This window comes from Rhinoderma darwinii, chromosome 11 (assembly GCF_050947455.1).
Source record: "Rhinoderma darwinii isolate aRhiDar2 chromosome 11, aRhiDar2.hap1, whole genome shotgun sequence".
NCBI lineage: Eukaryota > Metazoa > Chordata > Amphibia > Anura > Rhinodermatidae > Rhinoderma > Rhinoderma darwinii.
The window spans coordinates 59,494,771-59,510,382 of NC_134697.1; the positions used below are offsets into that span (position 1 = coordinate 59,494,771).

At 41.3% G+C, this 15,612-nt stretch overlaps 1 protein-coding gene across 8 annotated transcripts in view; it reads right to left on the minus strand.

Moving 5' to 3' along the window:
• Window positions 1–15,612, minus strand: part of GBF1 (golgi brefeldin A resistant guanine nucleotide exchange factor 1) — a 187,512-nt gene that overhangs the window by 44,957 nt on the left and 126,943 nt on the right. For all 8 annotated transcript variants that reach the window (XM_075841619.1, XM_075841620.1, XM_075841617.1 and 5 more), the window contains 13 exons: window positions 12,677–12,812; window positions 12,036–12,274; window positions 10,541–10,709; window positions 10,071–10,282; window positions 8,685–8,783; window positions 8,076–8,270; window positions 5,781–5,958; window positions 5,461–5,598; window positions 5,187–5,275; window positions 4,890–5,092; window positions 3,302–3,425; window positions 3,008–3,133; window positions 1,231–1,313 (listed from right to left, as the gene is read on the minus strand). In XM_075841619.1, the coding sequence (XP_075697734.1) occupies window positions 1,231–1,313; window positions 3,008–3,133; window positions 3,302–3,425; window positions 4,890–5,092; window positions 5,187–5,275; window positions 5,461–5,598; window positions 5,781–5,958; window positions 8,076–8,270; window positions 8,685–8,783; window positions 10,071–10,282; window positions 10,541–10,709; window positions 12,036–12,274; window positions 12,677–12,812 (1,991 nt within the window). The remainder of the gene's footprint in view (window positions 1–1,230; window positions 1,314–3,007; window positions 3,134–3,301; window positions 3,426–4,889; window positions 5,093–5,186; window positions 5,276–5,460; window positions 5,599–5,780; window positions 5,959–8,075; window positions 8,271–8,684; window positions 8,784–10,070; window positions 10,283–10,540; window positions 10,710–12,035; window positions 12,275–12,676; window positions 12,813–15,612) is intronic.

A 15,612-nucleotide genomic window follows, 5' to 3' on the forward strand; every position in this document is an offset into this window, starting at 1 on the left:
TTTTTTCCAGTTAACAGTGTGTGAGGCATTATCTCCAGGAGGGCTCTGGGTGAGGGGGGCTCTATGGGGAGCAGTATCTACAGGAGGCTCTGTGAGGGGCACTATCTATAGGGCGCACAGTGTATGGTGCGATTATAATGGGGGGACAGTGTATGGTGCTATTATAATCAGAGGTGCCGTGTATGGCGCGATTATATTTAGGGGGCATAGTGTGTGGCACCATGAGAATTTAATTTTCATTTATAGGTGTGGTGCGCCAATGTTTGAAAAGTAAGAAGCTGAAGGCATCTGAGCGGTAAACTGCAGAAATGGACCGTGCCTGGGAGAAGTCATCATAGAGGCCTGTACTGGATGGAGAAAATAGAAAAAGAACGACTTTAACCTGAGAAGACATAACCTATGTATGGTATGGTGTCTTCAGAGTTCGGGGGGCACACTTTGTGAATTGCCTGGAGCCCATGGTACCCTTAATCCGCCCCTGAAGGCAGTACTACCTATAGACACTGGCTGTACTAGAGAGCAGAAGTGTGGGCATCACCCAAGACATTCCAAGACTGACCTCCTTAAAGCTTCTAGCATGAAAGCAAGAAATGAAAGCAAGGGAGTGCCAGAGATCACATCCTGTCTCCTGAGCATGGTAATCCCCAGAGCTTTGAAATCTCTGGTGTTGGATTTACTGAGCAGACTGGATTTCTGAGCACTTCTTAAGCCCTCGCTGCCTATAAACAGCTGTGAGCATTGAAAGAGCCTGGCTTCTCAACAGCTAGACAAGGCACAGTGACGACACAACAGAACTAACAGAAACCTGATCAACTGCTTATGTGGACTACAGAGTCCAAATGAAAAAGGAAATAAACAGAATATCAAATATTACAATATGCTAGTAATACCCTGAACTTACACTCCCTTGCTTTTCGCAGTGCAATCCCTTTATCAGTAACAACAAAGTAACATGAAAGAGAACAGGCTTTTCCAATCTTGCACAGAAAGATGCATTTCTGCTGAATCCCCTTCTACAAAGCTTTCTGTGTTTTGAATTTCATCATTTTCTCTCTGCTTTTGTTCTATATGCCCTGAGAAGCCACACAAAAATGAACTTATGGTTCACTAGTTGCTGAATACACCTGTAAAAACAGAATATAACACTTGTACAGCAATGGACATTCTCGCAGAGGACACTGGCACATCTATAGGCTTTATTGTAGGTGAAAGACATGATTGCCAACTTACTTGATGGCATGGTAAATATCTTCAAGCATATCTTGGTCAAAATCTTTCCCACCATTGACACCTTTCAAATTTTTTCGGAACTCCTGGGAAGATAAAAAAATAAAATAAAGTGCCAACATATTCCGCAACGCTTTACGATTGGGAAAGTAACATTCAAGTAAAATGAAAAGAAATGTACAAACAATGACAAAAGGAAGAGAGGTCCCTGCCCATAAGAGCTTACAATCTAAATGGAATGGGAGGAGTGACACAATGGGGGACATTTATTAAGACTGGCGTTTCATATGCCAATCTTGATAAATTTGTTGGAGAAACATGTGACCCATTAAGCAACGCAAGTCCCTTTTGCGACTTTTCTGTGCCAGAAAACTGGCGTAGAACGGTTGATAAAATCCCCCCAATAAGTACAGGGAGCTAATTTTTTCCAAAGGTCCAGCCCCTTGTGTTGACAACTAAAACTTAAAAAAAGCTGCATAAACCACTGCTGCGTGAGGGATATGAAAGGGGTAGTAACAGGTTATGATAAACCTCTTTAAAAATTGCTTTAAAGTGGTATTACGTTTTCAGCAAATAATAATTAAAGTTATACAATTGAATAATATTCTTTTGGTATCAATTCCAAAGGTTTTCAAGATCTCTTGGCCTTGCCCTCATTCAACAGGAACTTTCATCCTTTATTTCCAATGGATAAAACCCGTCATGGTCATGTCATGTACACACAGGTAAGGCTTGGTTCACATCTGCATTCCTTTTTTCCATTATGCTGTTCCCGTCTTTCAAATAGAAAACCATAAAAAACGGTAGTGCTGGAGCCATTATGTGATGGAAACTAACTGCACACAATGGAACCCATTCTTCCGCCATTTCTGACCAGACCTGCCATGGAGATGCAGGTGTGAACTTCGCCTACAAGACAGAGCTGTGGTAACTGTACTGTAACCAGCCATGTACTTGTGTGTCAACCACATGACCAGGATAGATAGATATATATACACAATGAATACCCTATTTGCTGAAAGCGTAATGCACCTTCACATCAAAGTAATACAGTAATTGTTTCTATATAGAGGAATCATAGGGGTATTACAGAGCATGAAAAGCACCTATATGACCAAATCTGGCCGCTTTATATATTTTCCAATTGAATTTATTAGATTATAGTTGGCCATGACAGGAAGATTTGCCCCCGATTCAACCAGCAATCTGATATTATTATAATGTCACAGATCATTAAAACGGATATACAATGAAAGATCTTTCTAAAGATGGAAATATTTTTAATGTGCATTACTACAAATTTTTTTTAATCTAATTGCTGGTTAATAAATAACCAGGGAGAATAAAAAAAACAAAAACACAAAAAAAAAAAATAATCAACAACGAGGTTTGTTCTAACTGAACAAATCCCCTTTGGTTGCAGTCAGACATTAACCATTACAAATCACCTTTTAAAGTATGATTATTATATGATTATTAATAACTTATGATTACTCTATAGCTGCTCTTAAACCATACAGAAAAAGGATAGGAGAAAATCCTTACAGATAAAAACTTGAGCTGTGTTGGGGAATATTAAGTACCAACAATCCTGAATTTAACAGAGAGAGTCAGAGGTACAGACAATAACTGTGCAAGGGCTAGGAGAGGACATAGTCTTCTAGAAACAAAGACGACATAAGCTTTTGTCTGCCACGAGTCATTTGTGACTACGGATTCACATTGCCTAGCCGGATATCACATGGAGGCAAAATAAAATGCACACACAGTCTGATCTCACCTCGAGGGTCATTGGCACATTCTGCTTGCGGACGTTGTGATTGTGCTGGTCAGTATTCAGCATGATGACTGCATATGCCAACGCAAAACAGCCATCGCTATTCACAAAAGGAGTTCCATTGGAATTCTGAGGTTAAAATAAAGAGAATATGTGGAACTTGTAAACTGCTGTATGGTAAGACACAATGTACAACAACCATCTTATATTTTACACTTGTAAAATGTTTCTCATTGGGTTACAAGCCACTAACAAAGTACTATAAAAAAAAAACCTTAGACTATTCATTTCCCTTACCCTCCAATGTTCTGTGAAGGCCTCCAGTAACCTTTGAATTATGGGTGCTTCCCCTGGTAAGCGGAAGGCTTCAAGGTAAAGTCTTAATGCTTCATCGACTCTCAAGCCTTGAAACTGAAACGTTCTGAAGGGAATAAGGTAAATCCATTGTGTTAACCATTTCAAACTTGTAACAGGACAAACAAAATATGTACGTCTTTTCCAAGCGTTTCAAAAACATACATTTGCAATGTCAACTCACAAGGGAGAATATGCAAGGAAAACAACAATAAGGCCTCATGCCCACTTCAGTTTTTTTCGTCACGGTGCTATCCGTCGTTTTAACCGATAACACCCGGACACATTCATTTCAATGGGGCCATGCACACTCCCGTTGTTTTAAGGGAACCGTACGGCCATACGTTTTTGACGGAACAGTCTCGGCCTTTTCATTGATTTGGTCCGTGAAACAACGGACTGCACATGGAAGCCATCAGTGTGCGGCCCGTGTTTCACGGAACCGTCATTAACGGCCGTACAACGGCTGACGGAAGTGTGCATGCAGCCTGGGGCTTAGTTCACACCTGCTTTGGGACTCCATTCATGGGTTCCGTCGGAGATTTCCATCAGCGGAACCCACGAACTGAATCCAAACTGAAACCATAGGTTTCCGTTTGTATCACCGAATCCGGTGCAAATGGTTTCCGTTTGTCACGGTTGTGTAAGGGTTTCGTTGTTTTGACTGAATCAATACCGTAGTCGGCTGCGCTATTCATTCCGTCAAAACGACGGAACCCTTGCACAACAGTGACAAACAGAAACCATTTGCACCGGATCCGTCACCATTGAAAAAAAAAAAAACCTGTGATGCAAACGGAAACCATAGGTTTGTTTCAGTTTGGATTCCGTTCATGGGTAACGGACGGAAAGCTCCGGTGGAACCCATGAACTGAGTCTCGGCGCAGATGTGAACGAAGCTCTAGGTTCATTGAAGCTATACTAAAATATATGGAAAACGTTTAGCATAGAAAATGACAATAGTGAAAAAATATGAGAAACACATAAAATACATGGTGTATAGCAAATTAAAAGAAGAGTTCTTTTACAAAAGTGCTGAAGATTGCACCAAGAAAAATCAGATGTTCAATGGCTCCTCTCACATATAAGATTTTCAGATAAATTTTGATGTAAAAAGCTGTTTGGCAGGCACTGAAACCCATGTTATTGTAGATGATCCGATGACCTGTGGAAGGGTGACTAAAGGGTTTTATGTACATAGACTGTAAACATTGCATAATCAAAAGTTATGGAAATGTCTAATATGTTTTGCATTTGAACTGCATTCAGTAAGTGAACGGATTATTGCTTACTTCCAGACTAATTGTAGAAGTTTATGTTATTCAAGAATAGCGAAGAGCAGACACACAAGTATATAGACACAGAAGCATTACATTTAAATAAATCCAATAAATAGCGGATGTTTTGTGTGATCTATCAAAGTAAATGAATATTTAATTGTGGGACCACCTTTTAATAAAGAATATAAATAATGATTCTGTCATTTGAAATCAATTGTAACATAGCTGATAATCCAGCTCCGACGACTCACCCCACAAAGCTCTCAAGTAGATCAAGGCTCTTACGATCACTTACAAATTCTCCAATCATTTTTTTATCCAGTCTTGGGTTTTCTCGGAGCCACTGAGCCACCTCCTTGTTATCCATTGGTGTTGCCAAGAGATTCTTTTCTTGAAGAAACTGTATTCCTTTCTTAGATTTTTGATTAAATTGTTCAGTTCCAGTTATAAGGAGCTGGGGAAACACACACATAAAATAATCAAATGTGATTTGTTTGTTATAATAGACCTGAAATATGTCCATATAGAATGGCTTGCCAGTTTAATACCTTTTTCTTGTTCTTTATATCATTCAGTTCCTGTGCGGCGGGGAGGAACGTAGAGAAGCGTGGCGGTTTCTTCTGGGTTTTCTTGTCAGCTGAAAACATACCAGCAGCTAAGTACGTATGTAATGGTGAGGAAAGCCACAAAGGAGCTGGAATTACCTGAAAATTCCCTATCTTGCTCTTTCATTAAGTCAAGGGCACAATAAAAGCACCTAGAGCAACCAAAATGACAGCATATTCTTAAACGCAAAATATATTACTGATATCAACTACTTACCACTGTCACTGCCATCCTCAGTCTCCTGAATGCCCAGGTTCATCTCATCAGCCATAAGATGACCACTAGTTGGGGGCCGTGCTCCCTGGGATTCTGTACTGATGTTTGGGGAAGCGTTTTCCATTGGGCATTCAGGGCCTAAAAAAGAAAGGTTTTCCAGTTGAAACATATGTGCAATATTAGGGGTAGTCAAAGTGTAGATGCTAAATAACATTCAATGAAAATGTACCATTTGTCCAGGCTTCCATTGTCAAAGTGAACACTTCGAACAAGTACAACATATATAGAAGTAGACGAACAACGAGAACTGCAGAACTTACTATCTCCAGGATCTTCAGGTAATTCTGTGCTTTCAGCAACTTCTTTTTTGTCCTGTTGTAATGTGTTACTTAAAATCTTGGCCTGACAGTGCGCTTCAGTGCTGTCAATAACAGTCAGCAGGGCTTCAAGGGAAAGCAAGTGAGTGGTGTACAGCTGTCCAGACACTGGGAACGCGTTCTGGTGGGGAAATAAACCCAAACTCATAAAAGATTGAACTTGATACTTTATTAGATATTCTAAGCATTAGCATAAAAGCCCATAAAACTTCTCACCACAGACATTTCCTGTAATTCGCCTCCATAAATGAAACTCTTAAAGGGTAACTAAACTTTAAAAAAAACGACATATCAGATATGTCAGAAGTTTTGATCGGTGGGGCTCCTAGAACTGAGATCCCACCAATCACGAATACAAAGCAGCAGAAGTGATTGGGTGAGAACTGAGCCGCTTCGTTTCTGATCGGCTTTTCTCGGAAAGCTGAACAAGTGGTGTCTGGAGTCTGGACTCTATAGTAAGTCTAGGAGTCTGTACACCACTCCCTCGGCTTTCCAAGGAAAGCTGATCAGAAACAAAGAGGCACAGCGCTCGTCCGGCATGTCAAACGTTTTTTGAAAGTTTAGTTACCCTTTAATATTCTTAACTACATTTAAAAAAAAAAAAAAAAAAAAGCACAGGTCACAAGTTATTTGTCAATAAAAAAAAGTCAATGGGACACTCCGTGTTTAAATTGGTTGTCCTGGGCTACGTCCACCAGCTGTACAGTTATATAGTGGATGTGCATGCTGTCCCCCCTCCATTCCCATACAAAGATAGAGAGCAGAAGGCACCCAACTATATATCATAGGAGTTCCCATATGGGATTTTACATAATATGATAGAAAGTATATATAATAAAGTGATATAATAAAGTGGGGGCTCAACTCCAGGAAAGAAAAACGTTCATGCAGCTAACACTTCGCAGTCACGTGGGGGGGGGGGGGGGGGGTTGAATGCCCGACCACCAGTCAAGAAGCACAAAGAAGCCACAACAGAGAGGGATGGAGGAGCAAATGGGCCAGAGTAATTTTTCAATAAATACACATGCAAGTACTGTAAATGTATATCTCTTATGTTGATTTGGCCACGTTTAAAAGTAAATCGCGATCACAAAAAAAAAATATATATTGGCCACCTGCTAAGAATCAAGCATGATACTGCAATGAAAGAAACATTTCATTTAATTTTGATTACTTTCTCAATCACAAGTGGCCTCCAACAAACAAAAAGACCCATGATCATTTGGATTACAACAATTCAGTGATGTCTCAAACCTGGACTACACATAGGCACCATATTCTTCTCTACAAGCAATGCTTATAGAAAATAATACCTATATAATAAGGAATGTATTTGAGCAAGCCAAATTATTTCAGTCATAGATCCTCACAGAATGATTAAAATTGGGGGCACATGGAGGTACAATATGGGCCTATAGATTTCTTCGCCGGTCCCATGCATGAGCCTTTATACATACCTGGGATGAAAACCGATCTATCCCCAGAGATGCTGATTTACAATCCGCTCGAATAATTATATAGGGGCAGGCTAGAAGGCCTACTTAGTTTTTTTTTGTTGTCACTATTCTAGGTTTCTATGTTATAAATAAATAACAGAAATTTAAAAGGGAAAAAAAAAAAAAAAAAAAGGAGTATTCCGGTACGAGTATGTTCACACGCTTAGCAAAAAACGTCTGAAAATACGGAGCGGTTTTCAAGGGAAAAGAGTTCCGGATTTTCAGACGTTTAAGCCACTCCCTATTTTTGCAGCGTTTTTTACGGCTGTTTTTGGAGCCTATGAAAAACGACTCCAAAAACGTCACAAGGAGACCTGCACTTCTTTTTTGCGTAAAAAAACGGCCTGTCGAAACTGAACGCCGTTTTTCCCATTGAAATCAATGGGCAGATGTTTGGAGGCGTTCTGCTTCCGATTTTTTGCCCGTTTTTTGGCGGTTTACAGCACGAAAAACGGACAAAAATAAGCCGTGTGAACATGGATAGGTGATAAATCCTACATCGGTGGGGTGCTCTGCTGTTTTCATCAGTGGCATAGACTTTGAATGCAGCGGCAGCGCACACGATCGACCACAACTCCATTCAAACTTATAGCCACAGCCTTGAAGCTGGGGAGGAACGCGGGACCGGGTTCCCCCATTCTGGCGACCAGAGGGGGTCCCAGCCATCGGACTCCCACCAATCTATTATTTATTATCTAAGCAGTGGATAGGTGATAAATAGTAACAATGTAAGTCAACAGACCTTGGAGAGAAGTTTGGTAAGATCCTCAAAGAGGTTGGAGCAATAGTAATCACAGTCATAGTTAATGTAGAGCTCAGTAACAAAGCTGGGTATCCTCCAGAGCTGTACAATGGCTTCCAGCGCCATTTCTTTCATCTCATATGGCATCTTTGGATTTTCTATGGTAATAATATCCATCATCTTCTTTATGAACATCTATAAGACGGAGAGAGAGAAAAAAAGTTAACTTTTTTTCTATATTATCCTAAACTAATCTTTACCTATAATCTATTTAAGTAGCAAAAAAAACAAAAAACAATAAAATCCCATACATATAAACAGTTCTAACATTACCACTACATTTTTCCCCAGACATTTGGGGCTCATATGCGGCCCAACAATCTGGAAAGCATTGCTGCAGGGAAAATGTCCAAGCACTTCTCTCAGTCCTAGAAGATAGCCGGGGTTTCAGCAGCCAGACCCCCAGAAATCAGCTCAGCATTGAGGTGGGTTGAGAGAAGAAAGGGGTTGACCACATTGATTTTGAAATCCCATAATACATGACAGAATACTGGGCTTCTAGGAGAGTTAAAAAAAAAAAAACCACACAATGAATACATATGTATTTACCTCCAGTTGAAACTTCAGTTGCCCTCTCATACTTTCAAATAGAAGGAAACATGCCCGCAAGGAGGCTGCGTACAGATTTAAACGTTCTCCACTTAAGAGCTGAAGGGGTCAAAGAAACATTTGTGATTAATAGGGAATGCTGACAATCTGTAAAAATTACTATGGCTCCGTTTACATCACATTTGACATATATGCCGGGAAAAGCTCCTGGCGTGTACACCAAACATATCCATAGGGCTCCATTCACCCATCGGGCAGGAATACGTCTTTCCTTTTTTTTTTTTTGCAGTATAAAAAAGCGACATATGCCACTGTATGCCTATTCAGTGACATATGTCAGAGATATACATCATGCAATACTCCCGACATATACTATTGACAGAAAGATCAGAGGTGATCACAGAGCCTAACTGAATGTAATAAATACAACAATCTACTCCCCAAACAAAGGACAAGTATTACAGTAGGCGAGAGGAGGAGAACAAAGTGTAAGGCCTCATACACACGACCTTGCATCTGCGTCCGCAATTTATTCTCATTTCTGCGGACCCATTTCTGTGATCCCGTGCACACGATTGTGGATTTCACGGATCAGTGCTGGGGTCGCCAATCCGGATCCGCAAAAACTCAGGACATGTCACTTTATGGTTTAGATTTGCGGGACACACAACAAAGGTTTTTTGCAGTCCGATGGACCGCGGCAGACCCATGGTTTGCGCACTGCAAAACCAATGTGTTCGTATGCATGAAGCCTGAAAGTTATGCTGTGTTCACATCTGTATCTCAGATTTCGGCAAAAATCAGACAAAATAGCGCAGCGTGCTGACAGAATCCCAATAGAACCCATTAACGTCTATGATTTTTGGCGGTCGCTGTTGGTGTGTCATGTGACGGATTGGTCACTGCTGTTAGGTTTGCTGTTCTGCTCCTATGACAAAACAGAACGGAAACGACCAATGCAGATGTGAACAAAGCCTTGAAAAAACAAAAAAACAAAAAAAAAAACACAACATTTTCCCATCCCTATCCAGCAATAAAAGTAAATAAGGAATTAAAATATATAGATATAGGCAGACTAAAATACTAAAAACGGACATAAAATGTCATACAGAATACATCTAGGTCATTAGAAAATGGCATCGGTTAATAGTTGTGTCGTGTCGGACCGTCTGGTTGCCAGTGATAGAGGTTTTCCATCAGAATGACAGGGGTATAGAACTTCTTGATTTACACACCAAATAGACTGCGCATTATTTATAAAAACTGTCTAACAGAAAAACTGTAACTGGTTGCTAAAGGGGAACATGGGCAATTTTTGTGTTAAAGACATGCGGTCTAATTTGACAAGGTCCTTAGTGAATACGATGAAAAAAACTCCTTTACTACCTGAAACAAGTGCCGGCAAAGCTCATCCCTCACAAGTCCCAGGAGGGAAATGTAGTTTGCGATTGGTGCACACTCCAAAGCTACTGTAATAAGCTGTAAACCCATGTGTATCATCACTTCAGAATTATGACGGTCATGGGGATTGGTAAGTGAAATGAGAAAGCGGTACAATTCACGAATACAAGGAAGGCCGTAAGGGACCAAGATCGCTCCTAAAAAAGAGAAATACATAAGGGTTAGAGAACAAGCTCTGCGACATCTGGTTGGGTTAAGATCAGTTAGACATTCCTGTTCTATACATTTTAACCTTCGGCTATTAGAACGTTTTCTGTTTCAATCATCTAATAACAAAACGGTACTTTCGTGTTGCACGGGACTGACGGGACTGTGGCCGATCGGCTGAAATGCAAGGTCTATGTTTATAGGATGCACCATCTAAGGCAATCTGACCTTAGCATTTTAACTCTCACCTTCTTTCTGTGACGACTGTGTAAATCTTACTCCCCGAGGATTGACATAGTCCATGTCATGTACAGAGGCAGAGTCTGAATGGTCAGCTATTGAGGAGTGGTCTTCTAGAACTTCAGGGATGGATTCAACGGAGGCAGATTGCGTTTTTCTTCCCAAGAATTCTTCATTCTTCAAATGGGGTACAGAAAATAGATCCATGTATTAGAATTAGCAGGTGGCATCAGAAATAATGCCATGCTTGTGTAAGAAAAGTATATGTACATTTTTATTTCTGTTACTTATACATGGCGCCAACATATTCCACAGTGCTATACAGAAATCGTAAACCGAGGTATTAAAGAGGCTCTGTCACCAGATTTTGCAACCCCTATCTGCTATTGCAGCAGATCGGCGCTGCAATGTAGATTACAGTAACGTTTTTATTTTTAAAAAACGAGCATTTTTGGCCAAGTTATGACCATTTTCGTATTTATGCAAATGAGGCTTGCAAAAGTACAACTGGGCGTGTTGAAAAGTAAAAGTACAACTGGGCGTGTATTATGTGCGTACATCGGGGCGTGTTTACTACTTTTACTAGCTGGGCGTTGTGTATAGAAGTGTCATCCACTTCTCTTCACAACGCCCAGCTTCTGGCAGTGCAGCACTGTGATGTCACTCACAGGTCCTGCATCGTGTCGGCACCAGAGGCTACAGTTGATTCTGCAGCAGCATCGGCGTTTGCAGGTAAGTCGATGTAGCTACTTACCTGCAAATGCTGATGCTGCTGCAGAATCAACTGTAGCCTCTGGTGCCGACACGATGCAGGACCTGTGAGTGACGTCACAGTGCTGCACTGCCAGAAGCTGGGCGTTGTGAAGAGAAGTGGATGACACTTCTATACACAACGCCCAGCTAGTAAAAGTAGTAAACACGCCCCGATGTACGCACATAATACACGCCCAGTTGTACTTTTACTTTTCAACACGCCCAGTTGTACTTTTGCAAGCCTCATTTGCATAAATACGAAAATGGTCATAACTTGGCCAAAAATGCTCGTTTTTTAAAAATAAAAACGTTACTGTAATCTACATTGCAGCGCCGATCTGCTGCAATAGCAGATAGGGGTTGCAAAATCTGGTGACAGAGCCTCTTTAAGCAGAATCTTTTTAATAGGGCTCTTTAAGGCTGTGTTCACAACTGCGGCTCCGTTAGACAAAAAATTGCTGGACAAAAAAGCACAGAACGCTGTGCTATTTTGTACGGCAAAACGACAGACACCACGACGGAAACCTGGTGGAACCCATTAAGGTTAATATGTGTCGTCGGGTGCCACTGGTGTCGGTCATGCGACGGGCCTGCTGTTCCCGGTTGTTCTGCTCCTATGACGGCTGTGAACAAACACTTAGAGTTTCTGGGCCATATACCTACTGCTCAGGCGCATTCAACACTATGTGTGTGTGGTGGCCCTTTGAGATCCAATAAGGAGGAGATCAAATAAAATGAATATATCCCTACCTTCTGTTCATCCCGGTTTTGTGGTTCTGATGGATAGAGATCTCCAGGTGACTGAAGAGCAGCAGCAACAGGGTTTGCATTATCCATTTCGGACAGATCTTCCTTTGACGTAGCTTGCGACGACAACCCAATTCCACTGTCGGCGGTTGGAGTGACAACAGATGAGGTGGCCCCAGAGCTACCACCTGAGATGGGAGATGTAGCATCTGGAGAGGTAGGCTCCATGAAAAGAATACCCCCTGAAAAGGAAAAGCATATATGCTAAAATAAGGAATTTTGCAGAATACAAGGGACGATTTAATTTGTGGTATAATGCGCAACAACATCAGAGCTGCATTTTGTATGTATATTTGTGGCAATGCTTCTCATAAATGAAGGTAAAAATGAATAACAAGTAGAAAAATAGCTCTCCACCAGAAAGATGAAAAATGTCTCTGTAGTGCCACCTGTAAGTGACTACCATGTACGTCAATGTCTGAGCCTATAAGAGCCCAGTGACGATTGCCCTTAAGATTCCCTACCGGCAGGATTTCAGCAAGGAGAGTCAGTAACTTCCAAGGGCTACAACGTGGAAAGGCAAACGGTTTCATGATGGAAATGACTAACGTGGCACATGTTCAAATTTAGAATACAAAGACTACCTGCTGAAGAGCCATTTGATAAAGGCTGGTGCGAAGATTCTGCGCCAGCCTTGGTTATGTGACGTGGGGGCCTTGGAGATCTCTTCTGTTTTTTCCATTTTGAGGAGTCACTAGCGCCACCAGCTCTCATTTTCAACTGTAAAGATGACACCATATAAATGTTAACATTGTATCACCATGCTTTGTATTAATCATTGCATGGCTTTCCAGACATGCTTTACAGCTGACTTTCACCTGTAAGCACAACCGAAGAAATGGGTCACATTAAAGAGCGCCAAGATAAAGAAAACAAAGGATTTAAGAACTATATTGGACTGGCAAACCAAAAACAGTACAGCAATTAAAGGAAAAGTTTGCAAATACATCAAAGCTGTGCACTTGGTCCTTTTGGGTCCAATAGCAAATACTGTAAATCTATCAACTAGAGGCAGACTGAGGTCCGAACGGCGTATGTCTTTGACAGGCGCCTCACAAACATGATCGTGTGCGCCGGCCTAGTCCCATCCGTGATCCGAGGAATGATAGAACATGTCCCATCTTTCCTCAGATCGGATCATTTTTCACGGACCCGATTCACCCTCTAAAGTGAATGGGTCCGTGAAGACTATCGGGTGCCACTCTGATGCCGTCAAAAACAGCCCGAGTGGCCCAACGGTCGTCTGCATGAGGCATTACAGTAGGTGCACATATAAACAAACACTTTAAGAAAATAGAAAACCAGATCTTATTTTCTATTTGTAGATCTAACACTGTAGAAAACAGTAAGGCATCATGCCCACTTCAGGGTTTTTTTCTTCATGATGCGATCCGTTTTAACGAATAGCACCCTGGCACATTCATTTCAATGGGACCATGCACATTTCTGTTTTAACGGAAACGTGTGGCCGTTACGTCAAAAATAGGACAGGTCCTACTCCTGTTAGTTTTTGCCGGAATAGTCTCGGCCTTTTCATTCATTTGGTCAGTGGAACAACGGACTGCACACAGAAGCCACCCGTGTGAGGTCCGTGTTTCACAGATCCGTCATTAACGGCCGTACGACGCCCAACGGAGGTGTGCATGAGGCCTTATGAGCTAATTAAACTAATTTTATCTATGTATATAGAAATAACTATATTAATTTTAATAGTATTCTATTGAACAGGGCAGGACCTAGTGACATTATTTACCTGGGTCTGAGCTACAGTGCCGGGTAAAAGAGCGCCAGGTTCGGAGATCAAGACAGGTTAGTATGCGCTTTTGCCAAGGCCAACCGATAGACGGGGTTTAACCAGCAATCCAATTTGTGGGACTTTATATTATGTGCTATGGGCTCTAGTTGAACACTACGTACCTCTGCAAAACACCCTTAAAGTGCATTTTTGTGTTTTATATTCTCGTCTAGAGGATCGGTTACCAGATTTCACATAACAAACTGCCTATATTATCAAATAGATCTGTCAAACCCAATAAAGCTGGTGTACTTACTTTGAACATCCATATAGCTGTATAATTCTTTTCAAAGTTTTCCTGCCTGATATTCAAATGAGCATTTTATGAGACCACGTATATGCAGGATATAATCTTAATCTCATCTCACCTGCAGCTGACAAGTTCCTATCAGTGTCCCTGCACCGTGGTCAAACCCCGCACATGCTCAGTACAAGCTGCAGTTTCCCTGCTTCTGCAGTGAGAGCCGGTCTTTGATTTACTGCAGAGCCAGGGAGACTGCAGCTTTATGGAGTATGTGCGAGAGGGACACGGATAGGAGATGGTCAGCGCTAGGTGGGAGGAGAATAAGTTTAGCTCATGAATACACTTAGAATTATAAAATGCTCATTTTAAAATCAGGCAGAAAAACTTTAAGAAAGGATTATACAGCCATTTAATAATGTACGCAGTTTGCATTGTGAAATGTATTGTGACAAATCCTCTTTTAATCTGACAGTGTTAGATACAGCCAGCAGATCGGGCAGTACTGATGCTGAGGCAACTGGGTGATGCCTGAAGTTTCACTTGTAAAGCTCCTATGCAGGAGAAGCTTTCGTCATCTCCAGCCATAAGACTGAAACTTCTGTTGGTAAACAATGAGGCGAGCAACACTAAAAAGGTAATTTTTGAATTAAAGTGTAACTAAACTTTTAAACTCTTGACATGTCATAGTGACACATCAGAAGCTTTGATTGGTGGGGATCCGAGCACGGAGATGTCCACAGATCGCTAAAACAAAGTGGCAGAAGCGATTGGGTGAGCGCTTTGCCGCTTGTTTTCCGATCGGCTTTCCTCGAATAGCCGAGCGAGCGGTGTACGTGCTCAATAGACAGTCTATGAGTCCGTACACTGCTTGCTCAGCTTTCCGTGGAAAGCCCATCAGAAACGAAAAGCTACAGCGCCCATACGAGCGTTTGTCGCTTCATTTTAGCAGTCGGTGGAGGTCTCAGTGCTCGGACCCCCACCAAACAAAGCTTCTGACACGTCACTATGAGATGTCAAAAGTTTTTTAAATGTTTAGTTACCCTTTAGGAAAGCAAAAACGCATAACCGCTACAAGCCGCATATTTTACAACAAAAACGACAAAGAACCTACTCACATCTGCGTCAGAGGCTCCAAAAGGATCCCTTTCCGTCATTTATGCTGGACAAAATAGCACAGCATGGTTCACTATTCTGTCCGGCAAAATTACGAAAACCAGACGGAACCAATTAAAGAGGAGGGGTTCCGTCGGGCTTGGTGGGTTTTAGTCATGCGACGCATCTGTTGCTGCCGTTTTTCCCATTATTCTTTTCCACTGACTGAATAGAGTAATGGAAATCACATTGCAGTTGTCAACAGAGCCTTATGTATGAATTAAAACCAACAAAAAAAGTCATATGTAATACAAGAACTAAATAAAAAATTGTAATTGTAAGTTTGCAAACATTTACATTGGAACCAACAGCAGTAAATGTGACATGAC